The sequence below is a fragment of the Myotis myotis genome, unplaced genomic scaffold (assembly GCF_014108235.1).
Source record: "Myotis myotis isolate mMyoMyo1 unplaced genomic scaffold, mMyoMyo1.p scaffold_m19_p_6, whole genome shotgun sequence".
NCBI classification, from domain to species: Eukaryota; Metazoa; Chordata; class Mammalia; order Chiroptera; family Vespertilionidae; genus Myotis; species Myotis myotis.
The window spans coordinates 35,121,662-35,149,560 of record NW_023416368.1 but is presented as its reverse complement, the minus strand read 5'-3'; the positions used below and the strand labels follow the sequence as shown (position 1 = coordinate 35,149,560).

At 53.6% G+C, this 27,899-nt stretch overlaps 1 protein-coding gene across 8 annotated transcripts; it reads right to left on the bottom strand.

Moving 5' to 3' along the window:
• Nucleotides 1–77: 77 nt before the first annotated feature.
• On the bottom strand, nucleotides 78–26,293 carry SEPTIN8 (septin 8). Of its 8 annotated transcripts, none has more exons than XM_036312410.1 (11): nucleotides 26,097–26,293; nucleotides 14,257–14,380; nucleotides 13,043–13,238; nucleotides 12,582–12,768; nucleotides 11,268–11,429; nucleotides 10,664–10,760; nucleotides 10,289–10,457; nucleotides 9,943–10,075; nucleotides 9,671–9,858; nucleotides 3,987–3,989; nucleotides 78–941 (listed from the first exon to the last, which is right to left on the bottom strand). In XM_036312410.1, exons 1-11 carry the CDS (start codon nucleotides 26,124–26,126, stop codon nucleotides 776–778), a joined length of 1,455 nt encoding a protein of 484 aa, XP_036168303.1. In that variant the 5' UTR covers nucleotides 26,127–26,293; the 3' UTR covers nucleotides 78–775. The 8 variants fall into 8 exon arrangements, with proteins under 8 accessions (XP_036168303.1, XP_036168304.1, XP_036168302.1 ...); XM_036312411.1 differs by having other exon boundaries at nucleotides 14,257–14,377; XM_036312409.1 differs by lacking the exon at nucleotides 26,097–26,293 and having other exon boundaries at nucleotides 12,582–12,762; nucleotides 14,257–14,377.
• Between the last annotated feature and the right edge of the window lie 1,606 nt (nucleotides 26,294–27,899).

Here is a 27,899-nt window from a genome sequence, read left to right as displayed (position 1 = left end):
AAAGGACATTAGAGTAACTTTACAAAGAGTTTTAGACGGCACTATTATGGTGAGTTTCTCTTAAATACACATTGCAAAAATATTTAACTTTCCATTCTATGAATACTGTACATAAAAAGCTGTCTGCTCTTGTTACACTTTACACACATTCACTTAGCTGTCTTGATTCACCTACACACAATCCTTATTGAGGCTTTAGACCATATTGATCTGGCACTTAAAAATATCATATTAGTCGGTATTTGTGTTAGTTAGGGAGTGATGGTCCTCTTCAAGGATATGATTCTGTTAGTAAGGCAAAATTATGCAGTGTGGAAATGTCATGGGGTTTTGGTTTGTTATGAGGCATGAAGATTATATCACCAAGGGCTGTTTCATTATGAAAACTGGCCACTGTTGCCAAGTTGCAGTTTCTTCTCATATCAGGCAGATACACGTAACTTTTCTGCTACTTTTCAGCATTGAAACATTGTTATCTGGGTACTTTGGGCCTCTTAAGGCCACGTGAGAAAGCAGACTGCCTTTTCTCTCCAAGGTTGAAACTCAGCTTGACCACAGAATGGGCATGAAGCCTCGAGCTCCTTGTGGGGCCGTGAATGGAAGTGAAAGGGACTGGGCAACATTTGATGCTCCCTGATGAAAATTTAAGTTGTTTGCACTTTTGGTCATTGATATATGAAAAGTATGGGGTTTTCTGTTCTAACATTAAAAACCACAATCTCCAGTTCCACGCCCTGGTGGTCGTGGGCTGGCCCCACGTGGTGGAGCTGCTGCCTCAGAGGAATCCTTCCCTCCACGTCGCGTCCCTGACCAAGCAGCCGCAGCACTGCATGGCGGGCCACCAACTGCTGCAGTTCAAGGGCTCCACACTGGCCTTGGTCATCATCACCTTAGAGTTGGAGAGGCTCATGCCCGACTGGTGTGCTCCTATATCTGATCTGCTAAAGAAAGCACAGGTAGACATCAACTTTGCCCCCAGACCAAGCTCTCAGTTTTGTTCCCTGAGCTGCCACGCTCTGTCTCCAAAAGGGGACCCATGGCCCTGCTTGGCCCTCGGCCCAAGATGCTCTGGCCATGATGACTCTGTGAAGAGTCTGCCGGAGGGTGAGGCTCTCCGCACTCTGCATGCCGTCTGGACGTGGGTATGGGATACACGCTCTCCTCACTGGGCCAGTTGGTGGGTTTCTCTGACGGTGAGAAAAGCTTTATCTCGGTGGCAGCCCTTGTAGCCAAGAGGAGGGGGGCCATGGTGTCCAGTTCAGAAGGAAGCAACCCAGAGCTTAATACTGAGGAGTGTACATTTCAGACCTCTCACCATCTATATGAGTCTATGATCCCAGGCACTGGCGGGGGGGGGAGGGGGGCGGGCGCGGGTGTCAGAATCTCTCAGGATGGACAGAGTAGGGTGGAATGGATAGTTAGACTCATGACAGTTTTACTGGGGTTGGAGATGGGTGTCCCTGAGGTGGTAAGGTTAATGTGCTTAAGTTTTGTGATTGGACCCCTTTCTGAAATTGCTCCCTGCTAACATCTGGACGCTCACCGCTCATTCCTTAGACTGTAAAGTGGTTCCGCACCAAGATGACCACTCTGTTTTAATTACAGGTCGGCACTGAGCAGTCTGTCCACTGCAGGATATTGGTAAAGCTGCAGCTGACAAGTGTTTAGTCCTCCTCCTGCACAGACAACTTTTTCTTTCACCTGCCGGCCTGCGCTCCTACCCCAGTGCCCTTCAGAGCATAATGGCAACCTCTGTTGGCCGCCTCTGAATTCTAGGCTGTATGGATTTTGTAACAAGAAAGGGAACAAGTCCTAGAAGAACAACTGAGAAAAAAGTTCCTGGGTCCTTAGAAGAAAATAAAGGGAAAAAAGGTTGGGGTCACTAGAGATAAGGACCTTTTCCCAGGGAGAATGAATGAGCGCTTATGCTGCAGCTTGGTTTTCCTTCCCCAGCAAAGGCTGGTATCAGCCCCAAGCGAGCTGGAGTATGAAGCCAGAGGAAGGCCTTGCTCAGGGCTGAAGGGCTGGGCTGGTTGTTTTTCGTTTTGTTTTGTGTGTTTTTTGTTTTAGGGCCAGGCTGGTTTTGACTGATCAGGTTTTGCTGCTCTACCCCCCAGAGCTGGCCCAGGTCCTTCCGGCCTCCCAGGCTCATAGCAAGCACATGTGCAGCACCTCAAGCCCCAGCCAGCCTGCCTGCCACTGCAAAAATAGGACAGTCCCTCCAGATACAGTTACCCTGATATGGCCATGACTTATGTCTTCTCTTCCCAAGGACTGTATTATAAAGTACGCTTTGTTTAATGTATGATAATTTGATCAAGCTTTAAGAATATTTGCCCTTACTCTTAAGCAATGTCGTTGATCGGCATAACTAGAGAAATTTTTACGCTGAAGAATATTACAAGGTGTGACCCCTGTGATGGGAGGTGCAGCTCCAAGAGCTTTTGTTGAGATGAGCAGGTTCTGAGGCCGAGCCTGCTCCAACCACAGTGCTGCCAGAGGAGGAAGAGGAGGAGGAGGAGGTGATTGGCATGGCTGTGAGGGAGACGCCAGCTGCCTCTCTGAAGCTGGGACACTATAGAGCCATTTTTTAAGCAGTGGAGTCCAGCTGGCAGAGATGCCAGCTGGAGCTGTGTAAGTAGTGTTGGGATGTGAATGACTGAGCCACACATTTAGAGGTGGTTTGTGAAGTCTTTCCAATGTGAACAGTTTTTGTAAATGTGCTAAGCCATGGGATGTATGACCTGCTACTGGGTGCAAAGTGCTCAAGGCCCAGATCGTCTATAATAGTTGTCTGCACTGTAGTCAGTACCAATCCTGACCTTTTCTTGAAAAAATGTGCTTGTTGGAGCTTTTGTTAAAATAAACTTTAAGTCCTTGCAACCCTGTCTGAATATTTTACATATAGTGGGTACCATGCACTTAGACTTGCTAGAGTCAGGCACCGTTGGAATACCATCTCCTGGGCCCCATCAATAATTGTCCTCAGCACAGATGGAGATGCCAGGAGCAGCATGTAGCTCATGGTCACACCTCTCATCAGTGGCCAAGACTGTCCTCTGCCTCCTCCCCTCCACTGTCAGTGGGCACCGCAGTGGGTGGAGTGGGGCTCACCATGAGCGCCCACACCAGCTCAGGCTACCTTTGACTTTGGGGAACTGGTGGGAGGTATCTGGACCTCTTAGATGGGTAGCTCTGGATGTAAGCTGAGTCCTTAGAGTGAATCCAACTCTGAATTTCAAAAGAGAAGGTAGATCTGTGAAGCCCAGTATTGGGCTAAAGGACAGCCTTGTGGCTCCATCTTTCTGTAAATAAAATTCCTCTTCTTTGGGGAAGCAAACTTCTATATTGCCTAAGTACCATTTATAAGTTAAAAATTTTTTTTTGATGCTATTCAATATTGAGCTGGGGTCCCATCTACTCTCCTCTAACATTTCCTTCTTTTCTTTCTTTCTCTCCCTCTCTCTCTCTCTTTTTTTTTAAATTAGGAACTCATATTCCACCTCAGATCAGAGATTGGGAATCATTGTGGTGGGAGAAATATGGACACAATCCATCTTCCTTTTTTCACCCAACACAGAAGGACTGTGGCTGCAGAAAATGGAGAGGGGAGAAGGCTCAGACGGGCTAAGGGAAGTGCAGGGTTGGTGGGCATCATGTACCTATCTTAAACTTGTCCAAATATTTCTTCCCTCTAATGGGTGAGCCGAGTTGTACAGTGCTGTCCCCTTCACCAACAAGGCCCTTCTCCCCTGGCTTCGAGGAGAATCTGTCATTCAAATCTCGGTGAAGACTTTCCTCCCTGCTCCTTGCCTCCCGGGGGTGGAGTTGAGCTGTACCTTCATTAGGGGTGTCTGCATACCAGTCTCCCTGCTGGGCTGTCAGCTCCCCAGACTTTAGTCCCAACCTCATTTTGGTCTTCACAGAGATTAGTCTAGTGCCCAACAGAGAAAACTCAACAAACGGACCCATGCGCTTGTCATCACTTCCTTCAACCACAAAACTACCTTCCTTAACCAAATATCTGCCTGCCTACCACGGCATCCCACCTCTACAAAACCATCTCAGGCCCATCCACCCACACTCAGACTGAACACTTTCATACTGGCTGCATTTCCACTGTTCTCCCAGCATTCATAAGGTTGCCAAAGAGCAGCTACAGCTCACGAATTAAGGGTATAGGTTACCAATACTCCAATCCCAATACCTCCAAGTTATTAGCTGTGTGACCTTGGGTAATTAATTAACCTCTCTGTGCTTAGGTATGAAATGGGGGAAATGGTACTTAGTCATAAAATTATAAGTTTAGAGGGATTAATGCATGTCATGTACTTTGGAGCAACGCCTGGCACACAATAAGAACTCAGGTATTAGCGGTCCCATGTCAAGCCTCTTCCACAAGGGTGTAAACTCTTCAAGGGCAGGGTTTGCCTTCTTCGTGTCCTGCATAATCCCTGTCATTCCTATAGAAGCTGATCCACCCCACAACGTTCACAGAAAAGACAAGCTGTATTTTACCACAGTGGTAGCAGATTAATAGGCTAGAAAACTTGTTAAATCAGAAAAGCTACAGCCCAAAAAAGACACCACAAAAAAAAAACTCAAAATAAATGCAAAATTTAATGGGGGGAGAAAACAAGTACAAAGTGAATGGAAAGGAACAAAAACAGTCAATGAATGAAGGAGTAAATGAATTGACAAGGGGAGCGTTTTAGAAAAGCATGTTAACGTAACAGACTAGCAAGCCACACTTCCCTCAGGCCCCTTATCCAGTAATGTGAGCCCCACTTAACAGGGAACCCACACAGAGGCATGAAAACATCCATGCAGTCAGTCTGCACCATTACAAACCACCTAGGCTCCGGTTCCCCATAACTGGGGTGACCAGACTTCCCGGTTTGCCTGAGATAGTTCTGGCTTACGCCTGTTGAGCTGGAATAATTAACAGCATCTCCTTTCACTCTGAAACCTCTCCGTTTGGACAATAAATTATATGGTGATTCTCCCCCAAACCAACTTGATTCTTGAAAGACAAATGCCAGCATGATCCCACTGACAGCCCAAATAATGCCAATCAATGATACTGAGAAACAAGAGGAGAGGGAAACAGACTCTGCGGGCAGGGGCCACATTCCATGAGGGGTAGCCAGTTAAATAATGGCAAGTTTTAAACTCACCTTGTGCACCAAGGATTAATTTGGTCTCAGCTAATGATGACAAAATTCCAAACACACAGCGCAGGGAAAGAAGTGTAGTGAGGTTCGCCAAAGCTAATGAAACCTGTGGAGGCAGCTCAGACCCCAGAAAGTGCAATTGGAACCAGCCACCATCTGGCCTTCCAGCATGCCCCGGGAGTGGCCCGCCGGCCATGGTGAATGGGTGGCAGAATCTGCCCACTCGAGTCCCCAAATGGGCTCATAAACCAGGAGTCCTCATTTCTTATAAAACGAGTGAATCCACTGGGTCATCGAGGATGAGTCCTCAGAAATACATTAGCTGACAGCGGCTATATCTTCAGGTCATACTTCTGCCCAAGTTATACTTTCACATACTGACTCTAAAGACAAGCCACATCTGCCTTAGATATGCTAACTTTGCCTGTTTGGATACCCACATGATCACAACCAGAGGTGGATGTCCTGGGAGGCTAATGAAGCCCAGTCCTCAAGGCCCCGTACCTAATTGTGTGTTCATGTTCTTCTTGAAGAAGGCTTCTCCAATAGTTCAGGTTCCTACCCCTTCAAAATCTGGATCCACCATGGTCATGGCATAACACTGGGAGAACTTACACTTTGAGCACCAATAACACCTGCTCTGCTCCTGGCACGTGGAGCCCCTCAGGTGCAAAGGCTGCCTTTTTCTGGCCATGCCTCAGTGGACACAGGTGGCTCACCCCTCCTCCCCACTCTGAATGGAGCACCATCTCAGAAGGGCAGGAGGAAGCCAAGACATGGTCCTGCAAATCAATAAAGCAGGCAATGGGGGGCTCAGGGGGAGGAAGAGGACATGAAAAACAAACTATCAACCCCAAATCAATCAGCACGGCTGCCGAAGCTTCCAGCCCGGGAGTGCACTAGGCTGATGTCCTCGAGAGGTGGGCTGCGTGTTACTCTGGAGCCCGTGCCCAGCACAGTGCTTCATCAACATTCAACAGAATCCTTCCCTCCTTTCATTCATTTCTTGTCTCCCATTTTATCAGCCATATTGTCAACCCTGATCCTCTGGGTGGCTTGCCAACCAACAGGAACATAGAAGAATCAATGATGCTAGTACTTTCTTAAAACAACCCCCTTAAGAATGCAGCTGAAAGGGAAAAGCTCTTTGCTGGTAGTTTTTTCTTAAACTGTCCACAGACATCAGACACCTTCATCTTTTGCCCTGTGACTCAGCCAGGAAAAAAGGAAAGAAGGACCTTGAGATAAAAAACCTCTTCCCGGCTGAGCACTTTGTGCCTTAGGAACACGCAGGACTGGTTTGGGAGTCTTAGTCCGAATAAAATACACTTAACACACACGGAGTTGGTCCCTGTTTACAGGTAGCACCTCAGGGGCACAGACAAGGGCTTGGGGCTGCTGTTCCATTTACATTCACAGTGAAAACTCTGGACGTGGTCTTGTTCATGTTCCACTTTCATCCGTAAAGAAATTCCAAACACCGTCATTACAGGATGTTTATTACCACCTCTCCCTATATATTATAGGGATACTTTTACATAAAAAAAGGCTGAGATATTTTTAGTTTTTAAAAATCGGGGTATCTGTGTTACGTATGAAAATAATGGGAGAGGGTATTATTTGTCTTTACGCTTGTGACAAAATAAAAATTTAGAAGTGTTTTAAAAGTTGTTATTGAAATTAAACTCTAGGTTAGAAAAATTAAAACAAAGTGAATCGGGCAAATTTTTGCAGCATGTATACCACACCACACGGCCACACCTAAGGCACCACATGAGTTGCCATCTTGACGCTGAACAATTAGGCCGAGCATCGCCTTTGCTACAGCGGCACATAACTGCTCCGTCAAGGAATAGTGACACTGTAAATGGAAGACCAGCCACTGGCTCTGAAAAAAATAAACCTCGTCAGTTTGGGATTCCAGCATTCGTATGGCTTTGTCATGTTTGCATAGAGAGGGGGGTGGCCTGCCAGGCCCAGACAGCCTGGGGCGGGGGTGGGGACAGAGCAAGGCTGTAAACACTGGAGTCTGTACCGGCTCCCAGTCCGTCCTCACACCATGTTATGGGAGAAGGGTCACAAGGTGTAACTCAAGCAACTTAACACATGAAAGTCTAAAGTCCGCTCTTGACATGTAAGTCTGTGCGTGCGTTAACTGAAAAATAAAAATAAAACAAACAGAACAAAAACAGACACATTAAAAGATACGCAGACGACCAAATCAAACAGAATCAAAAGACAGCAAGATGGACACTGGGAAAGGGCAGTCAGTTTGGCATTTTGTCACGAGTAAAGCAGAGAATTCGCTTCAGTTTGTGTAGTCCCAGGCTGAGGGTCAAGATCTGATTGGGAAATAATTTTGCAAAATATGGATTAAAATTTAAAGAATAAATACAACCAATCAAAGCCATTTAACTAAATGGTCATAAGTGCCCCCTCCCTCCCCCACAAAGGCACTCCTGACTCACCCCGCTCCCCTGACCAGGGCGGGAGGGAAGGGTGCTCCCAGCCACCCCACCTATACCACTCCTGGCCTCCACAAGGCCAGCCCGGGAGGAGAGCTCTCTCTCCCAGAGGCCAAACTGACTGAAGCTTTCTGGCATGTCCAGTAAACAGAAAAGACTTGTTTTTCAGGCCCAGGCCACACGGGATAAGCAAGGACCTGGCACCAGTGTCCAGCCCCCACCCTGAGAGCTGTGCCGGTCCCATGCAGGCAGCCTGCGCCCACTCACTGGTCCTCAGACCCTGACCTGGCCACAGGTCCTTGTCTTCGTTTCTGAGTGGTTTCTCCATCGCTTATTTTCTAGGGGGACTCTGCCTGACTTTTCTCTATGGCCTGGGCCACGCTGGCAGGGAGCGGGACAAAGTCACTTTGGGTGTCAGCACCTGAGTCATAGACCTGTGTACCCCCTTCCAGGAAAAAACAGATTTCTGAGCCACTAGCTTGTAATCCACACAGATTCCAATTAACAGAGTCCCCACACCCATCAAGCCAAGAGCTGGACAGGGAATGAGGGCTGCAAGCAAAAGCCAAGCAGAGGGGAAATCCATGTGGCTGAGGGGAGTGTGGGGCTGTGTGCTCCCTGGGGCCAGGCAGGGGCTCATGAGTCCCAGCAGTTGGGATGGGACCACCAGTCAGCCGGATGGGGGAGGCAATGGAAGAGAGGAGGGTCCGTTCCAATGCAGAGAGCAGGCCTTAGGAATGAGAACTGGCACCCAATTCCTAAATGCCTGGCTTTGTCCCCCTCGTCTCCCCCAGGGAGAAACTCTCCCAGTTTCATTTCCTTAGATGTGTCTGTGCTTCTGTGCATGCGTGTCTGGGGATGGGGTGTATTGGCAGGTATGTGCCTGAGCCTGTGTATGTGATGAGGCAGGAGAGAAAGATAGTGTACGCGTACATGTATGTGTGTTCATGGGGGCGTGTTTTGGGGAATGTAATAAAGCTATGCACTGCATGGCCTTCATCATGGGGCTCCACTGCCACCAAGAAAGGAAGGGCCTGGTACACACACTCCCAAACATTTCAGGAGGAAACAGGATACCTGCTTAGTTCCTAGGTTGGCAAGGAAGGAAGGTGCCTGACACAGGCCAGGGGCTGGGAGATGCAGGGATGGGCGAGATCCCCACAGTGTGATGTGGTGGGGGGCACTGAGTGAAGTGAGTGGGGGAGGGAGATTCCCAGGAGCCAGGGCATCTGGACTCCAACTGAAAGGGTGGAAACAGGCCATGAAAAAAAAAAATACCAAGGAAAGGGGGCTCCGAGATGCCTGCACCTGGCCAACCTGTTGACTGACTCCTGGAGGCTGGGAAAAGTCCCCTCGCCATCCCCCCTTCTTCTTTCTCTCTGAGTCTACTCTCAGGAGAAAGACCTCCAGCCTCTACTTGAGGGGCGGCCCCTTCCCCACCCGGGAGCTTCTGTCCTTCCTTCAGCCAGGAAGTGATCATGGGGTTCAGGGGGGTCAGTGCTGGCTGGGATCAAGTCTCCGCTGTTCTCAGTCACCACCTGCCAGCCAGGGGTGGGGGAAGGGGAAAGCACCACAGCTGTCCAAGCAGAAACCACAGGAGCTTTTGGAATCTGTCAGGAAATGCTGACCTTCCCAGGCCCTGTCTTCTGGCCTGAAAGACCTGCCCTGAGACCCCTACACACTCTCTGGGGCCACTCCCTGCCTGTGTGGCCCAGCCTTCACCACCCCAGCTCTGTGGAGGCTGCAGGAAAATGAGACGAGGGAGGGAGGGAGGGAGGGGAGGAGGGAGAGAGAAAGAGAGACATTTGTGCAAGAGTGCGCAAATACCTGATATCTTGAGATATCGAGATCACTAGTGAAAAAGAAAGGTGAGCAAGAAGGAGGTGAAAGGGCAAGTGGAAATGAGAGGGAAATGGTAAAACAAGCAAGAGTAAGTGAGAATGAAAGTCAGCGTGAAGGAGCGGAGGGAGGGACAGGGTGCGAGCCCAGGAGAGAGCGAGAGCCAGGGCAGCGCAGGGGGCCCACACCTACTTCTTGTCCTTGTCCTTCCGCAGAGGCTGCTGCAAGGCGGTGTGCAAGGCCTGAGGCCGCAGGGCCTCCAGGGCGGCCCGCCTGCGGTGGAAGGCGTTGGTCTCCTCCTCCAGCTCCCGGCGCTTCCCCTCCACCTTGCGTTTCTCCTCCTGGTGGACCCGCTTGAGGTGCTCAAACTTCTCGTGGAGCTGGAGCAGAAGCGGGGAGTCGGGCGTCCGTGTGGGCCGCCCAGCCAGGCCCGGCCTCACCCCGGAACCCAGCCCGACACTCACCTCCCTTTCCTTTTCCTTCAGCTCCAGCTCTGTCTCCTTCACTTTGTTGACGAACATCTGCCTCATCTCCTCCTCCTTCCTCTGCAGCTCACTCAGGAACTCCTTCCTTTTGGCCTCGTATGTTTCCTGCAGGCTGTGGAGACCCAGAGAAAAGAGACCGGGGTGGGATTAAAGCGGGGTGGGGCGGCAGAGCCCGAGAAGCCGAATCATGTGAGCGCTGGGGGCGGGAGGGTGCGGGATCCCGACAGCCTCACTCCCTGGCTCACGAGACCCCAGAAGCAGATGCCAGCACGGCAAGTGTGGCTGAGGCTGGGAAGACAGGTCCGCTCTGTGTTCAGGACGTCACCTGAAGGGCTGGCTGTCCCCATCGCTGTCCTGGAAGCCCATCTCCTCCAACTTGCAGCGCCGGTAGAGCTCGTAGTGCCGACTGTGGGTCTGCTCGCGGAGGTCCTCCATGTTCACCCGGATCAGCATCTCCCGCAGCTTCACAAAGTCGCAGTGATTCTCGTTCTCCACTGCAAGCAGAGGGCACACGGGCGTCAGGCTGGCACGTGGATGGGCACAGGAGGACAGGGCACAGGACAGCAGCAGACTCCAGAGGCAGGACAGGCAACAGGGGGGCACAGGGAGGGCACAGGACGGGGGCTACAGGCAGCAGGCAGGACAGGGGACTAAGTTTGGGCCCCCAGCTGGGGATGTGCTCTCCCCCCACAACACTCACCCTGCACCACTCCCCACGGGTACTGCCGTGCTCGGACCAGCTTGTTCCCCACCTTCACCTCCTCGGTGCTGCCCACCACGGCGAAGGGCAGGTGTGCCTGGAAAGGGGCCCAAGGACATGTGAGCTGAACAAGGTCTGGCCAGATGCTCACTTTCCGGCTATCTTTTTTATAAGTATCCTGGGACCTCCAAACAAGGGACCGGGCTAAACCCACAAACCTCCTTCCTCGTGTTCTAGGGTGTTCTTTCAGCCCTTGGGCTCCCCAGGGGCCATTAGAAGCTCCCTCAGAGGGCTGTGGGCCTTGCTCTTCCTTAAGTTCCCAGCACTGGCATCCTGCCTGCTCACTCCTACAGGTTTCAGGTCCCCACCCTGACTCCCTATCTTGTGAAACTCAACTCTGGGGAAGCCCCAGTACCAGCCCAATACCCAACTCCTCCTGTCCCTTGTCCACAGGACTTGGCCAGCTCCCAGATGCCCACCCACCTCTCCTGGAGAAGGAGAGGCTGAAATCCTGGGGAAGAAGTCCCCCAGGGCTGTGTCCGAGATCTGTGCTGCCTGCAGGCCCTCTGGCCCCACAGTCCTGAGGCCCTTGCCCAACACTCACATTCATGACTGCATTAATCTCTGCAACTGCCTCGTCATCAGTGGGAAACTGGTAGATCTGGACCCCATTGCTGACCAACTCGCCCATGATCTTGATCTTGAACTTGTGGAGCTCACTCTTGGAGATGGTGTCAGCCTTGGCAATGATGGGAATAATGTTAACCTGCCAGGATCAGGCGAGAGGGGGCAGCATGTTAGTTATTCCCTGACTGTGGACAGCCCTGCGCAGGCCACAACCCTGGGCAGAGGGCAGGAAGCAAGAGAGATAGAGCTGCTCCATGGGGAGGCCCGGCCTGCACCCAGCCACCTGGGGCCATACTGATGGGTTGTAGCAGCACTTCTTAGAGCCCCTATTCCCCCAAACCCACCCCCAAATTAGTCTCCTGGGCATACTCAGCTTTGACCCAGAGTTCTCTAAAGGTCTTAACGGGCCTGGGACATGATACAAGCAGCGGTGGAGGGCTGAGCTCCCACCTAAGCAGGTAAGATGACCCATCAGCAGTAGCCACAGGAAGACCTCAAAATCTCGAGGGCTACAGTTACCCCATTTTCACAGTGAAAATGAACTCCTGAGATGGGAGGGCAGTCACGTTGCTGACAGTGGACGTCTTCAAGGGCCAAAGCCCTTCCCATCGTCCCCATGAAGCTGCCCTCTTAGTCCTCACTCAATTCTGGGCCTTAACTCTCCTCTCCCGAGTGGGCTCAGGAGACCCAAGGGAAATCCATGGCAGGAAAGACAGGGGAAGTGAAGGGAACAGAGGAACTAGGAGTTGAGAGAGAGGAAATGAGCAGAGAATTGGGATGCTCTGGGGAGAGGGTCAGAGGGTCGAGGACGGAGAGGAGGCCAGGAGCCAGCAGGCTGAGAATAAGAATTTAGCCGGCATATAAGCATAACCAATGGACACAAACACGAGGGGAGTAAGGGCCTGTGCTGGGGGGCAGGAGCGGATGGGGAGAGGTCAATGGGGAGAAAGGGGGACATATATAATACTTTCAACAATAAAGAATTTAAATTAAAAAAAAAAAAAAGGAATTCAGCTGGAAGGAAGGGGCTGAGGGCCAGACCCGGGGGACAGAGCTCTGGAGAAAAAACCCAAAGCAGGGTGTGCCCACCGGAGGAGTAGGGACAAAGAGAAAAGAGAGAGGACCGAGTCAAGGGGGCTATCTGCTGCAGGCCTCCAAGCCGCAGAGCCCTGGGGACTGTGATGGACAGTCACACGGCAGCCGGCACACCCAACCCCAGCGGAGGACTGTGGAGCCCAGGGAACAAGTTGGGGGGCGGGGGCGGGGGCGGGGGGCCAGTGGTGAAGCACACCTTGCTGTCTAGCTTCTTCATGGTCACCAGATCCAGGGACTTGAGGGAGTGGCCGGTGGGCGTGATGAAGTAGAGGCACACGTGGATCCTCGTGTCATGGTAGTCGAAGAGCGAGCGGCGGATCTTCAGCTCCTCCTGCAGGTAATTTTCAAACTGCGCATCGATGTAGTCGACGATGGGCCTGTAACTACAGACAGCTCCATCACCTAGGAGGCAGGCAGCTGAGCCTCACCGCGGGGGCTTGGAGCTCCGTCTGGACCCCTTCTCCTGATTCTTAAAGGGTCCCCAGGACTTCCGCGATTCCCCGACAGGCCCTCCCCTGGCCCCCGTGGGGTGTGGGGCTTGGTTATTCACATGGGGACAGATGGCAGTGAGGAGTGCTCGGGCAGAGGGTTAGAGCCACGGCCAACAAGGGTGGGACAGGGGATGAGGTTGGGGGAGCCGCCCTTCCCGCCTCTTGCCTCTCATCCTTATTGATCTGATCCCCGAAGCCCACAGCATCCACGATGGTCAGCTTGAGGTGCACGTTGCTCTCTTGGAGGTCGTAGGTCTGGGGCCGCAGGCGCACACATTCCTCGTGGTGACTGGCTTCCTCGGTCTCGAAGGTCGTGTTGAAGAGCGTGTTCATCAGTGTGGACTTGCCGATGCCGGTCTCCCCTGGGAGTGGGCGGTGGAGGGGAAGGGAGGTCAGAGGCCGGAACTGGGGCTGCCCCTGGCTGTTGGCTAGGCTGGGTGGGGCTCAGGCATCCTCAGCCTCCACAGAAGAGAAAGGGGCTGGCCTCCCACTGCATCCCTCACTGACCCTGTCCCCAGGAACCATCCCTTCTCCGTGGCCTCAGAAATAACGTGTGGAAGGAAGAGTCATAGGCTGACGTGGACATGACATGTGGCTGTGCGGAATGTAAGATGTTTCCTCAGGGAGGGGGAGAGGCAGAGCCAGGCAGCTGTGACGCTGCTGGACACTGACCTTTGCTGGCCTCAAGGGGACCCAGTCACCTGTTCTGCATGCCATCCCTTCCAGAGCCAGGATGGTCCTGGGGCCAGCAGGGCCTGGGTCTGAAGCCCAAGGAGACTTGGCCCGGCTGCTCTGGGCGGCCCCCGCACCGTTGGCTTTAAGTGGGGTTGAGGAAAGCTGCTTCCCAAGGGGCACCCACAGCCCGGCAGATGCTAAGGCTTAGGCACCCGTGATCTGGCCGAGCGCTTTGTGCCTCTGGGAGTTCCCATGCCCGGAGGCGCGTGGCCTCCCCCAGAGCCTCCCCGTTTGGGGCTGTACTTGTTCAGATGTGTGTGGGAGCTCTCAGTGCATGATGCTAGGATGGGGGAGAGTCTTGTTCGCCATGGAGTCCTAGACACATAGTGGGAACAAGTCAATGTGTTTTAAGTAAACAAACCACCTAAATCTCTGTGATAAATACTCCGTTTACAAAGCACCTTCACATGCCCAATCCTGTTTACTCTTCAAGGCAACTCTGAGTCAGGCCTGGGCTCCAACTCTGTCCTTGATCGTGGCAGAGGCACCAACCAAAACCTCATTCTGAACTCCCAAAGTGTGACTCTGCCTGGGAGGTCCCCTTGCAGCTCAACAGGTGGCCAGGGCAGCAGTACCCATCTCCCAGAAGGCCCTCGTCTGTCCTCTGTCTGAGGCTGCCCCCTGGCCAGACCATGATACACTTACCCACACAGAGGATGTTGAAGCTGAAGCCCTGAGTGACCGACTTGCTGACCAGCTGGTCGGGGAGGCTGTCGAAGCCCACATGGCCGCCCAGGGAGAGGCTCCGGGGCTCTGGCTCTGCGTTCTGCTGAGAGAGAAACAGAGCGAGGCAGTGAGCCCACTGGGGACGTGGGGACAAGCTGGGTGAGGATAAACCTGAGTTAGAACCCCCATCTGAATTCTCAGCAAATCTCAGGACACAACACAAGTACACCAGAGCTCCGATTCCAGGCCAGGTTCCCACAGAGAGAGCCCAAGGGTCCTCAAGGCCCCTGAATCCGTCTCAGAAAAGGCCCTTAAACCCATGGTTCTGCTCCACCTGGGCTGGCAAGGGATGCTGGGGCCTAGGGCATCTCCTAGCTACTGCCTCTGAGGGCTTACCCGTCCTTCTGCCCAGAAGGAGGCCCCAGAAGGTCCCTGATTCTTAAATAAAGATTTTAGCCGTAACCGGTTTGGCTCAGTAGACAGAGCATCGGCCTGCGGACTGAAAGGTCCCAGGTTCGATTCTGGCTAAGGGCATGTATCTTGGTTGCGGGCACATTCCCAGTGGGGCGTGTGCAGGAGGCAGTGATCGGTGTTTCTCTCTCATCGATGTTTCTGACTCTCTATCCCTCTCCCTTCCTCTCTGTAAAAAATCAATAAAATATATTATTTAAAAAAAAATAAAGGCCGTAACCGGTTTGGCTCAGTGGATAGAGCGTCGGCCTGCGGACTGAAGGGTCCCAGTTTCAATTCCGGTCAAGGGCATGTACCTTGGTTGCGGGCACATCCCTGGCGGGAGGTGTGCAGGAGGCAGCTGATCGATGTTTCTCTCTCATCGATGTTTCTAGCTCTCTATCTCTCTCCCTTCCTCTCTGTAAAAAATCAATAAAATATATTTTAAAAAAGAAAAAAAAAAAGATTTTAAGAGGCCAAGACTGAAGAGTATTATGTTCTTGGGGTCCCCTCTCAGACCTTCTAGACCAGCGGTTCTCAACCTTCCTAATGCCGCGACCCTTTAATACAGTTCCTCATGTTGTGGTCACCCCCAAGTTCATTGTTACAAATTGAACATAGTTAAAGCATAGTGATTATCACAAAAACAATATGTAATTATATATGTGTTTTCCGATGGTCTTAGGCCACCCCTGTGAAAGGGTCGTTCGACCCCCAAAGGGGTCGCGACCCACAGGTTAAGAACTGCTGTTCTAGACCCTCCTACTCAAGTAGGACTAAAGCAGAGGCAGGTCTGGCTCTAACCCTCACTCAAGCTCCATGTAGGGACCTCTACGTACACCCCTTGTTTCTGATACACCCAAGTGTGGAATGCACACATGGGCCCTGCTAAAGGGGCTGGTGCTCACTCGGACCCACCACGGGATCTCAGAGCCAGTCTCCAAGGCATCATGGCCCTGAGGCCTCCTCCTCTTGCCTCAGTGGGGTTCTCTAGGGACCCTCAGGCTCTGGTTCATGCCACCCTCTCCCCCCACCTCACCTCTGGTTGTTTAGGAAAAGATTCGGATGAGAATGTGGAGACCTGGCCTTAGCAGAGAGGCAGGCGGCAGGTCCCAAGTAGCCTGGGGCCACGAGAGCAGGCCCACACACTGTAAAAAGAAACCACCACAACCCAAAGCAGAGAGTCAAGGTCAGACTCCAATTCGCATGGCTACCCTGGGAATGGGGGCAAATGCTGTCTCCCGAGAGGAAATTCCCAGGCTCAGCCTTCCTGGGTTTGGCCCCTCTGGAGGGCAGGCCCCAGGCAGCTCCATGGTGGGCAGAAACACGCCTCCTCCATGCCCAGCCGCCCTGCCCTGACTGCCCGCTTCAAAGAACAAGACAGGAAAGGGCAGTGGTCGGAGTCCCATCCTGCCATCCTGCCATCCTGCCCACAACACTAGAGGGGAGGAAACAGGCCCAACTGAGAGCAGCCCCAGGCGCTACTGATTAGGACAATGGCAGCCCTTATGCAAAGCAGATACAGGCACAGTGGCAGAGGGGCCCTGGCTCCCTGCCCTCCCGCAGAGGGGTGGCCCCAGCACCTGAGCTCTCCCTGACCTCTCTGCAGCCCAACCTGTTGCCTCAGCCAGAAGCCTTCCAACCATTCTTTCCTCTCAACCAGAACCCCCTGGCACTCACACCAACCTTCTCTTCTCCACTAATTATGTCCCCCCACCCCCCAATCTCACCCCAGCTAAGTCACTGTAGCCCTGCATCGATGACTCCCAAGTGTGTGTGTTGCCAGCCCAAACCCATGTGGCCCCCTCTGGGCAGTTATACTGTCCTCTCTAAAAGTCAGGGTTACCCCTAAACCTGCTCTCTCCAATGACCCTTTCTCAACTGGCCTCTATTCTTGTAGCTGGCCCTTTTCCCTATCCCCTGTCCCCAGTGACCATGTCACAACCTCCCCACTCAAGCCCAGGTCCCCAAACATAACCCAACAAAGAGGCCCCAAGGCAGATTCCCATCACTAGTGCCCACATCAAATACAGTAAATGGAGCATGGGATGTGCTGGGTCAGGACCAAACCCCCTAGCATGGCATTCCGGCCCTTCACACAGTCTGAAGCCTTTCTCATGAGCTCAGTTCCGCCCAGCTGGTTACCTCTGAGTTCACTTTCCAAACTCGGCCCCTTCCCTAGGCTCCAGAGTTCACTCTACCTTTTCCCTGGCACGTGCTCTGACCTGGCCCCTAAGAACTTACATTCCTGACCCCTCGCTTGGCAGTGACACCATTTCCTTGCACTGTTAGCTGTCCTTTTTCTGTTGTTGTTAATGCATCCTGGTTCTCCATCTCTTCAATAAACTCCTTGAACTTGGCTGCAGGCTGGGGGAGTCAGGTTTTCCATCCTCCCCCCCCCCCACTATGCCCAGCATGCTAGACAACCCGACCATTTATAAATTAGACAACGCAGTCCTCAACCGCTACAACATGAGGGCTGTCTGCCCACCTCACACCGAGCTGCACTATCTAGTCTCTGTTCTACCTGCTCGTGGCAGCCTGAGGGTCGAATGGAGGACAGAACAGTTCGTCTAGAGCTTTTTTCTTTTCAGGCGAGACTGAAGGCGTGCTGTGCTTGCAGTATTTATTCATCCTTTCATTCCAAGGGTGACACAATCAGGATGCAATCCAACATCCTATAGTCTGCCGTCAAAACTCCCGGTCATGTGTCTGGGAACCACAGGTGTGCGCATACACTCTGAGGCAGAGTGCCTGCACAGAACCAGAGGCCACCCTGTTCCTGGGTGTCCCCTCATTCTCACAGTTCCAGGCTCCAGACGCTAAAAGCAAGGCAGTTACCACATGAGCCATCTCTCCACGCTCAGCAAGCCTGGCTGTCCTCACTCACATAGCGTAGTTCCCTCTGGGGACGCATGTGGAGTGCAGGGAGGTCTTCATCCCCAACTTGTCCCGGCTGCACCCTGTCACTCCAGGGCCCACAGCCCTGGGGCAATCAATGCCTGCCCAGGCGCCTCAGGGACCATGGGAGTGCCCATCTCCAGAGCCTGCATGTACACACACACACACACACACACACACACACACACAGAAGAATGGCCACTGGCCCTGACGGAGACTGAGTGCTAATCCCTGGTTTCAGAAGACCGATCTGACCTCCCTGCTCGGTAATTCGCTAATGCCAACCTCCCTGATCCTATATTTGGCATCAATAACATCTGATCCAAGGTGCCCCGCTTGTTCTGACACCCCAGGTGTCTCTGCTGACCTTTGTGGGATCCCAGTCTAGGAGGAGCCAGCAGCTTCCAATGCGTCACTGGCACATCTCAGCTGGCACAACTCAGAAAGAACCTTCATGTCCCCCACTGGCTACCTGGCTATCAGCCCTGCACTCTGGCAGGTAAGACCAGTTCCAACTCTGGGGGTGGGGCCTAATAGTCCTGAGCTAATCAGCATAATTCTACAATTGGTTCAGGAACAGGCACATGACCCAAGTTCATGACCATCTTGTGACCACTAGAGGAGCTAGCCTAAAGCTGAAGCCCACTCAGAGGATGGCTGATTCCAGAAAATCCCAGAGGAGAGAGCCAGTGTCTTCCCTCCCTGTGGGCATGTCCCTTGACCCCTGGCCATATCTCCCCTTTACTGCTTAAGCTAGCTGAGTAGGGCTATCTATGTCTTACAACTGAAAGCATCTTGACTGCTACAGTCTCCAAATGAAACTCTTTGAATGGCGAAGGATGGGGGGCGGGCAGAGTGTGAAAAGTAAAATGTCTCAGGGTTTACAACCAAAAGAAGAAACATCAAATGATGACACCACCACCTCGCTGAGGACCACTTGTGAAAATAAGCCAAGCGATCTTACAGTCTCCTACACAGTCCACTCCATCCTGTGTGGCAAACACTTACTATCCCCATTTATAGGTAAGGAAACTGAGGTACACAGAAGCTGGAGAACTAGTCAGGGCAGAGCAGGGGTGTGAGAGCAGCCAAGCCCTTGCCACAAACCACTCGGCGATACTGACTCTCCCAACTCATTCATTCAGTCACTCAACACACGCTCACTAGGCACACCCGCCGTGTGCCAAACTCCAGGATGGCTGCCAATGAAAAGATGAGGACAGCGGATTCTTGACCTCAGAGGCCCAATCTAAGTCAGTCTAAACTCAAAAGGCTATAGAGGCCACACAGGTGATGTAAATGGGTGAAAGGGAACCGTACAGTAAAAACAACATCAGCTAACAGTTATCGAGTGCTTACCATGCATGACTCTAATCTCTTTTAGTCCATACATCGGCCCGATGAGGTAGGCTGCAATATTATCACTATTGTACAGATGAGACCATTGAGCCACCAAGAGATTAAGCAATTTTCCCAAGACCACACTGCTCAGAAAGGTGCAGCCAGGATCTGAATGGACCCACACCTCCAGCCACATAACTCCACTGCTGACATAGCAGAGTGTGGGGTCCCCCAGGGAAAGGTGGGAACAGTGGGGAACGGCAGAGCCTCTGCTCAGTCCACACCGGCCATGATTCTGCAACTCCAGCCAAATGTGGGAATGCAGACCTTGTATTGCCATATCTTCCAATTTTTCATGAGAATCCAGATATCTAGATTTTTTTAAAAAACTAATATGACTTTTAGGCCCTCTTAGTTTTTTTTTTTTTAAATATATTTTATTGATTTTTTACAGAGAGGAAGGGAAAGGGATAGTTAGAAACATCAATGAGAGAGAAACATCGATCAGCTGCCTCCTGCACACCTCCTACTGGGGATGTGCCCGCAACCAAGGTACATACCCTTGACCGGAATCGAACCTGGGACCCTTCAGTCCTCAGGCCGACACTCTATCCACTGAGCCAAACCGGTTAGGGCCAGAAATCTAGATTTTTAAGTGGAACCTCTAATTTTTATTTTATTATAGTTTCGTTTTTTAATTTATTTAAATTCTTTATTGTTTAAAGAATTACATAAGTCTCCTCCCCCCCCCATTAACCTCTCCCCAGCTGCTCCCTCCCCCTCTAATTTTTAAATTAGTTGAAAACTAATACAAATTGAGAATACCATGAGAGCACAACACAGCATGTCTGGGGGTTGTACCTGGCCCATGGCCTGACAGTCTGCAACCTCATCTACCTGGTCTCGTAGGGAGGGACAATATACTCCGTCTCCCTGCGTGGGGCATGGAGACCCACAGGAGACTGCTCCACGGGAGGAACCTTTGGGCTGGACAACTGAGCTTGGCTCCAAGGAGAGGCGGAGCCAGCTGCTTCTGCCACTTTCACACACCCAGCTCCCCGGGGTGCTGGCTCAGGGGGCTCCAACTGTCTCCGCAAAGCTCCAGGACAGAGAGCTGGCAGCGCAGTGGGAAACCCCACTGGGCCATTATCCCCTCTCTAATCACTCACAAGCTTTTGGCTCCCAGGCCAGGCTCCAGGCTTCTATGTCATCATTTCTTTGGCACATCAAAGACAACAACCAAAATAATAACTGCCCGGGCCAGCTGCGTTCCTCCGTGCCCGGCCGTCCAGAACGAAGTGGAGAATGGCATTTTGTTCTGCAGCCCAATGGATAACTAGGACATCCTTTTCCTAACCAGGAAGTGCTCTGTCTGGGCCTCCGGAGCAGCCCGAATCACCAGCGAGAGAAGCTGCCTCTTGTACCAAGAAGAGAAGTAGAATGCGGGGAGAAGCCATGTCTCACAGCTTGCCCACACAAAAACAGGTTTTTACGCAGAAGGAACTGGAAATCTGCTGAATGTCTGAACCGACAGGATCAAGGAAGCTGTGAGTGAATAAATACCTCGGAGATCAAACCTCCCAAACTAGACTGGTTGTTGGGGTGGGAGAAGAGGTGCCACCGCACCGTAAGTGTCCTTGGCCCCTGAATCCAGGACAAAGAGCAGCCCCTACCCCAGGCCTTCCACAGAGGTTTCTTCTCTGGTGCCTTGGACTTCTCTCCACCCCCATCCCCCAGGCTCCCATGCTTGGCACCCACTGGCCTGAGCACCCTGCCAGGCAGGCAGGAAGTCCACTCCCAGGAGAGCTATCAAGTCCTGCAATGGACCCAGGAGTCACTCTGCCACTGGGAGCTTCTCCACTCATGTTTCTGGCACAAACCACCGACCCCCCACTCCAGCTACTCTTAGCAGCCTGGGCCGTAAATAGCCAGAGCAGAGGCCTCTGGCCAGAACCCATGGTCACAGCACAACTGTCCTTGAGTCTGATAGGAATCCTAGGAATTTTCCCAGGAAAGGCTTAGGCTCTGGTCCCAGGATTCCACAGCCAGCCACTAAGCTGAGGTCAAAGGTTACGGGAAATAACCAAGGGGATATATGTGGGAGGAGTCAGGGTGAAAATGCTGCTAACCTGGCCCAGGAAAGAAGAACAGAGACAGGATATACCTGTCCCAAAGCAAGAGGCCACCTGGGAACCAAAAATGTCAACGAGTAGGGATCAACCTTCATGGCGCCAACACAGACAGCCAGGGCTGCGGCTTAGTAATTTGGGGTGGCTTGTTTCACATTTCTCATTTCAAAATCAGGTTTCTAAGAAGCCAAGAGCACAGTTATTGGTTTCTGGGTCCACCCACCCCACGCTAGGCCAAGGACACACTCACATTCCTGGGCTTTGCTGTGTGGCCTGAGAGGGAGTGATCCATCCCACCAGGGAGCTGGGGGGGGGGGGGGGGAGGAGGGGGGTGCTTTGGGCCTTGGAAGGTACTGGAACCCCAGACAATCGTACTTTCCTACCTGGCTCAGGGACTCCAGTGGCAGCCCTCAAGGCCTTGCAGCAGGGAAAGCCACAAGTGGTCCGGACATTGCTGGAAGGGGGCATCTGTGCTCCACAGTGAATGGGATCCCACCCTTGGAAAGGGGAATGGGGGCAGCAAAGGTGACCCTGACACCTCCAACCCCAGGATGGATGCTGGTGCTGGGAGGGGACAGAGGAATGCATGGGCACCAATATGGGCCAGCGGCAGCTCAGGTCAGCACTGCTATACTTCTCTATTGCTTGCCCCATTCACCCCAGCACCAGACAGAGTGTTAGACTAACACCCAGGCCCCACAGTCTGGTCTAATAAGTGCACTTGGGTCCATGTCCACAGCCCCTCCTGAACCCTAGGCTCCAGGTTCCCCAAGCCCAGGAGACCCCTCACAGAGTAGCCACTTCCTGAAATCTGAAATAGGCCCTTATTCCCTTCTCCCCTGGTTCTGTCCCTCTAATGACGCCTCCAGGATAGGGACCAAGGACCACCTGGAAGCCATATGTTTTGAGGAAGAGAAGATCTAATTTGGCCCAAGACCACTCAGGGCAACTGATGTTACAGTGAAGATGCCCCTTGCGCTGTACTCCACCACCTCTTCCCAGCCATGGTTCCTCACACAAGCCATGAGGAAGCACATGGCTCCAGCAAAAAACACCCCAGCTCTATCACAAGGGCATGCTGACCTTGGGAGGCATCCTTTCCCCAGGCAGATGTGTCTCTCTCCTGCCTGCACAGCTCCACATCTGGTTGTCTGGCAAAGCTCATGCCCTGGGGGCCATGCCTGGGGATCCTGTTCCCTAGCTAGCAGCACAGAGGCAGGAAGGCTGACCTGGCTACAAGGGACACACGGAGGCCAGCCAGCCCTCGGGCCCTTTGCTCTGTCATCCTGCAGCTACTTGCTTCCAGTAGCTGGACTCAAGCCACAGAGGAATTCATGGTAGGTACCGCCCCAAATAGGCACCTTCACCTAGCCCACCCTGAGGGCTCAAAACTCAGAGGGGCCCACCCTCTCTGCCATCTCAAGGGATACCAGTGTGGGCTTGGGTCTCAGTCTCAAACTTGTCAATGACCAGTCTGCATCCTTACCAACTACAGGCTGCTGGTATCAACGAGGTGATGGACACAAAGCCTCCAGTGCCCTCCCTGCCATTCAACTTTTGACAAACATCAGGCCCTGCGGTCCCAGCCTCAATCCATTCTCCCATCGCCTTGGCATTGTGATCAGTCTCCTTCTTGCTACCCTCCCTGTTCCTAGCCTGGTTGGTTCCTTGTCATGTGCTCCTTTGGGTCACAAATGCCTCCCACCAGCCTCCCTGCTCTGACCCGTCAAGATCCCAGGCAGAACTTACTAACATGAGCACCCATAGCATGGCACCATGCCCATGAGGGAGGGAGGGCAGGACAGACCCACTTCCCAGGGGAAGGTGGGGCTCATGTATGACCCCTCAACACCATCAGGCACTGAGAGCTACACAGACGTCTCTTGCTCAGCTCTCATTTCTCCTTTGGGACAGCTCAGCAAGGTAACTGGCCATTTTTACAGGACAAGGAGATACCACTCTGTGACAGAGTCCCATGTGGGTGAGAAGGCTGCCTCCCACTGTCCCTTCCCCCCAGCTCTAGCTTCAGGGAGGGAATAGGCACTCCCTAGATAGTCTGCTTCTTGGGGAAGTGTCAAGATTACAGGGGTGACAACAGGAAGTGACAGATGGTGCTGGGGATAGAGCTGAGATGGGAGGGGGGAGTGACGGGCTGGGAGGAATGCCAGGTGTGAGGCTGCCATACTGCAGCTTCTTCCCTCTCCCTCTCATATCTCTACTTGCCCCTACCCTACCACCACCTCCCACCCTTCCAACCCCACCCTGAAGCCTCCCTCACCATAGTGTGGGAACCTGCCCCATGAGATTCTAACAGGAGATGGCCCTCAAAGGCAAGACAGGGTAAGCCCTGGGACTGGGACCCAGTAAGGAGGAGGAGCAGAGCAAGAGTGGATAGAAATCTGATTGCCTAAGGAAGGCTAGAGGCAACGGAAATCTTCTGATGGCTGTCTCAGGCGCACTAGTCCAGGAGATATTGACTGTAACCGCGGCTGATCTAGGGTTGAGCAGGACCAAGCCAACATGTAAAGGCTGCTGAGCCTGTGGTGTTTACATCACGCCATGTGGGGGACGGGAACTCAGCACTCATTGGCCGCAAAGTACAACTCTGCATGCTCATCTAAGCTCCAAGTTAGGAGTTCCCAGCCCTCCAGGGCTGATCTGACCACTGACCCAGCCTGAAAGGCAGTATAGACCTACCAAAGCTCAATTAGATCAGAGCCTCATGGCCACTGCTTAACACCAAAGTCAGCCCTGGGGCTGGAGAGACACCTAAGCATATTTCTGAACATGCCATAGACTGCAATTAACCTTCAATGAACTCTGAAGAATATTGGTAGGGTTGTGCCCATTTTACAGCAAGATAAAGGAAGAAATTATTTTCCCAGGATGACAAGCCAGGAGAGGTGAGTGGAGTCCAGACTCCTAAATTCAGTCCCAAACCCCACCCAAGGTCTCCACTTAAATTCAACCCTCTCCAAGTCCTCCCAGGAGTCTGATGGCCCAGAGTGCAGAGGGCATGGATGGCATCCATCCATCCAGCTGAACCTGGCACAGTCACCCAGTCCCCAGAGCTCATACTGTACACCCTCACCAGAGCCAGTCCCCTCTCTGTGCCTCAGCTCACCATGGGGGTAACACCCAAGCTCCTCCCAGAGAGCAAACCTAGGAATCTGAAGGAAAGGGCCTTTCCAGCCTCTCAGCCCAACCCCTGAGGACAATCTCTGGACAGGCAGTGATGGGAGCCCCTCGGAAGGGTGCCATATAACAGCCAACGCGTTCTCTGCTGCCTTCTTACACAGGGCCAGTCTTCACACCCACATGGGCTCTGGGTATCATTTCTCATGTATTGTGACTTACCATGTGCCAGACATTGCTCTGAGCACCTCACCTGGATCCTCTCATTGGATCCTCACAATAACCCTCTTAGGGACGTAATATTTTCATCCTATTATTCAGATGAAAACACTGGGGGGTTAAATAACTTGCCCGACATGGCCAGCAAGTCAGGTGGTCCGACTTTGGTTACTCTACATACCACTCCCACCTGCAAGACCAACTGTTGGAGCAACCTCTGGCCACAGACAGACAAGCCTCAGACATAACTTTCTGGTCAGCTGGGCAGAGAATGCACACAGACTCACACTCCCAGGTCTCCGGCCTCCCGCTAACCCGCAGGTCTGCTAGGACCCAGGCACTGCCCTCCTTGGGGACATAAATTCTGATGTGCAGTGCAGAGGTAAGGAGAATCTCGGATTTATCCAACCTCTGACTCTCTCCTCCTGTACCTACACTTACTTAACTGACACAGTGCCCTCCCCAGTGGAAACAAAACACCCCGGTCTAGAAGTTATGAAACCAAGAGCTCCTGCTTTAGTTATGCCTATTTCCAAAGTAGACCAACAAATGTATTTTCAGGTTAAAGGGAAAATTTACATAGATAAATTCAGATGACTGTATTTATAGCCGTAATTACATAAGTCCTGGCTCCCTTATTTAGCCCTAGGACCGATTCCTTATCAGTCACATATTCAGCATTCCCCCTACTCTCTCCCCACAACCGCCCAGGGCTCTCCCTCCCCCTGCTCCTGCCACCAGGGCTCACAGGCAGGCAAGAGGACACAGCTTCCTCCACTGTCACAGCCCAGCCTCCCAGACACACCCAGATCCTGCCTAGACACCAGGGCACATGCAGACACAACCCCCAGAAGGGCCCCTTCCCCCAGCCCCCGCTGAATTAGAAAAACCTTTCGGAAGTTGGCCATTGGAAGGCTCAGGCCCAGAGCCCCCTGGGGAGCCCTGAGTCCTGCAGAAAGCATACCCGAACTGGGGCCCAGACAAACACCCACTGGGCCGAGTCTGGAACCGCTCCAGTTCCTGGGGAACGGCAGCCTCAGACCAGACCACTGAGCCCGATCCTGCCTGGAATCGCACCCAGGATTCCGCCGCTTGTTGTGGGGTGGGGGTGTGGAGGGGGGAGGAAAAGCAGGCGCAGGGTCTTCAGGACCCGGTCTGCCACTGCCCTGAGCTCGTTTGGGGTCCCCCTGGGATCCCTAGGGCTTCATCCTCACTGGTGGTGCCCATCCAACAGCACCTGCGAGGCCAAGATTCTCCCCAGCAGCGCAGAGAGAAATGCCGAGGCAAATGGGGTTGCGGAGTATCGGGGAGCCCCCCTCCCGCCCCCGGGGTCCCGGTCTGCACTCGCACCTGGCCGGAGCCAGGCGGGTGGGTACAGGCTCCTTCCCGCGAAAGGGGCCTGCCTCTCCTGCGCCCCAGGAGGGCGACCCTGCCAGCTGCCTGGCGAGGAGCCCCCGCCGACGCCCCAGGACCCCCGGCTGACGCTGCGGAGAGCCCGCTCCGGTGCCCCCAAGCCCGCGGGGCGTCGAGGCCCGCCGCGCGGCGCTGACAGCCCGGCTCGCGCCCGGGCAGCTGCAGGGCGGCCCCTCCTCGCGCCCCGCGCCCCCGGCCCCCGCGCGCGCCGCGGCCCAGCCCGGCCCTCACCGAGAAGCGCTCCAGGTCCGTGGCCGCCATGGCGAGCTCCGCGGGGGCGGGCGGGCGGGAAGAGCAGCCGGGCCGCGACGGGGACGAGCCGGCTGCGGGACGCGCTCCGCCCGGCGGCTGCGGCTGAATGGATCCAATATGGCCACTTCCTGGAAACTCCCCTCGGCGGCGGCGGCGGCGGCGGCGAGAGCAGCGGAGCCGCCCCCACCCCGCCCGCGGGACCGGCCCCCCCGCCCGGCCCCGCCAAGAGCGCAGCCCGAGCCCTGCCGCTGGGACGCCGGGGGTCTCCGCGGCGAGGCGGGAGGTGCAGGCTGCGCGGGCTGCTGGGACTTGTAGTCTGCGAGTTGGGGGGCCGGAGAGGGCAGTGCTGGGGGGCCAGTGCCCGCCGGCCTGCCGCGTGTCCCTGGGCCGAGCCCGTGGGAGTGCTGCGCCCGCGCCCTAGGAAGCCGGTTCCGTGGGAGGAGAGTGGGGTGCTGCGTGCGCCCCAGGGGTCTCCCCCACCAAGCCGCCTTCACCACGTCGGAGCCTGCAAAGGCACTGGGACACCAGCCAACGTGTCGGTGCGCTGGCTGCGCCGCCTCCGCCTCAAGCCGGTGCCCTGACCCCCACCTGATGCTCCGGTCGAAGCCAGGGCGGGACCCAGGGCGGGACCCGCGCGTCCGGCCCGGCGGCCTTCCTGGGCCAGGCACCAGCCTTCAGCGCCTTGCGCAATGGGAATGCGCGGGAGGCGCAGTTCAGGCCCGGGATTGGAGCAATAGAGAAGGCGAGCTCGATGGTCAAGACATCAGATGGCAAGTGGCCATCACCCTACCTGCCCCCAAGGGCTTAGCCTTAGGGCAACGTCTTAATGGAGTCTGGGCAAAGAGGACCACCGCTCCCATGCGTGTGCATTCTCTGCTAATCTCACTACCCAAATCGTGCACAAAACTCAGAAAGCTAACACCGCTGCCCAGGCGGAAGTTGTCAGGGGGCTCTCATCCTTTTCGCCGACTATCCCTGTGACATCCAGCTCCCAAGCCTCGGAAACCCACCTTTTCTTTTCTCTTCCCTCTGCTTTTCTGTTCAGCCTTTGAGAACGTGGCCAGCCCTGCCTCCTGTTCCTTGTCCGGCCTCATTCACCACACACACACACACACACACACACACACACACACACACCTGGCTCCCCAATATCTTCCTGAGAAACAACTGGCCTGCCCTCCTATTCAGAAAGTGTGCTGGCTGGAGATGCCTGAAGACCACATCTGCACTCGGCACACCTGGCTTTCAGAGGGTGTCCTGGTCCTTCCGCCGGCTGGTGTTTCCACCAGCTTTCAGGCAGTTGGCCTTCTCACCCTGAAATGGCTTTCCTCTCCCTTCTCTCCCAGGCAACCAAAGCTGGTCCCTCAGGTGAACTCACATCCCCCTGGGCCTTTCTGACTCTGTTTTCATTTCGTTCCCCTCGAAATCATGGTGTTCCACGTGCTGCATTATGTATCTGCAAAAAATGGGCAGAGCAGTGGGGAAGGGAGCTGGACTTACGGCAAACCACCTGGGTTGGAATCCTGTCTCCATCCCTTGCTAGCTTTTAACCGTAGCAGTTTAGTTAAGGGTGCCTCCCTTTCCTCCTCCCCAAAATGAGAATAATTATAGTACTTATGTCAGAGGATTAAATGAGATAAAATAAGTAAAGGGCTTAAAACTATACTTGAAATAAAATGTTTAATAAAACCTCCCTCTCTAGACTACACAGGCCTTACTGTTGAGTTGACCATCTCAGGCCCTATCTTTTGTTTCCTTTTCTTTTCATATAACTGGTAAGGA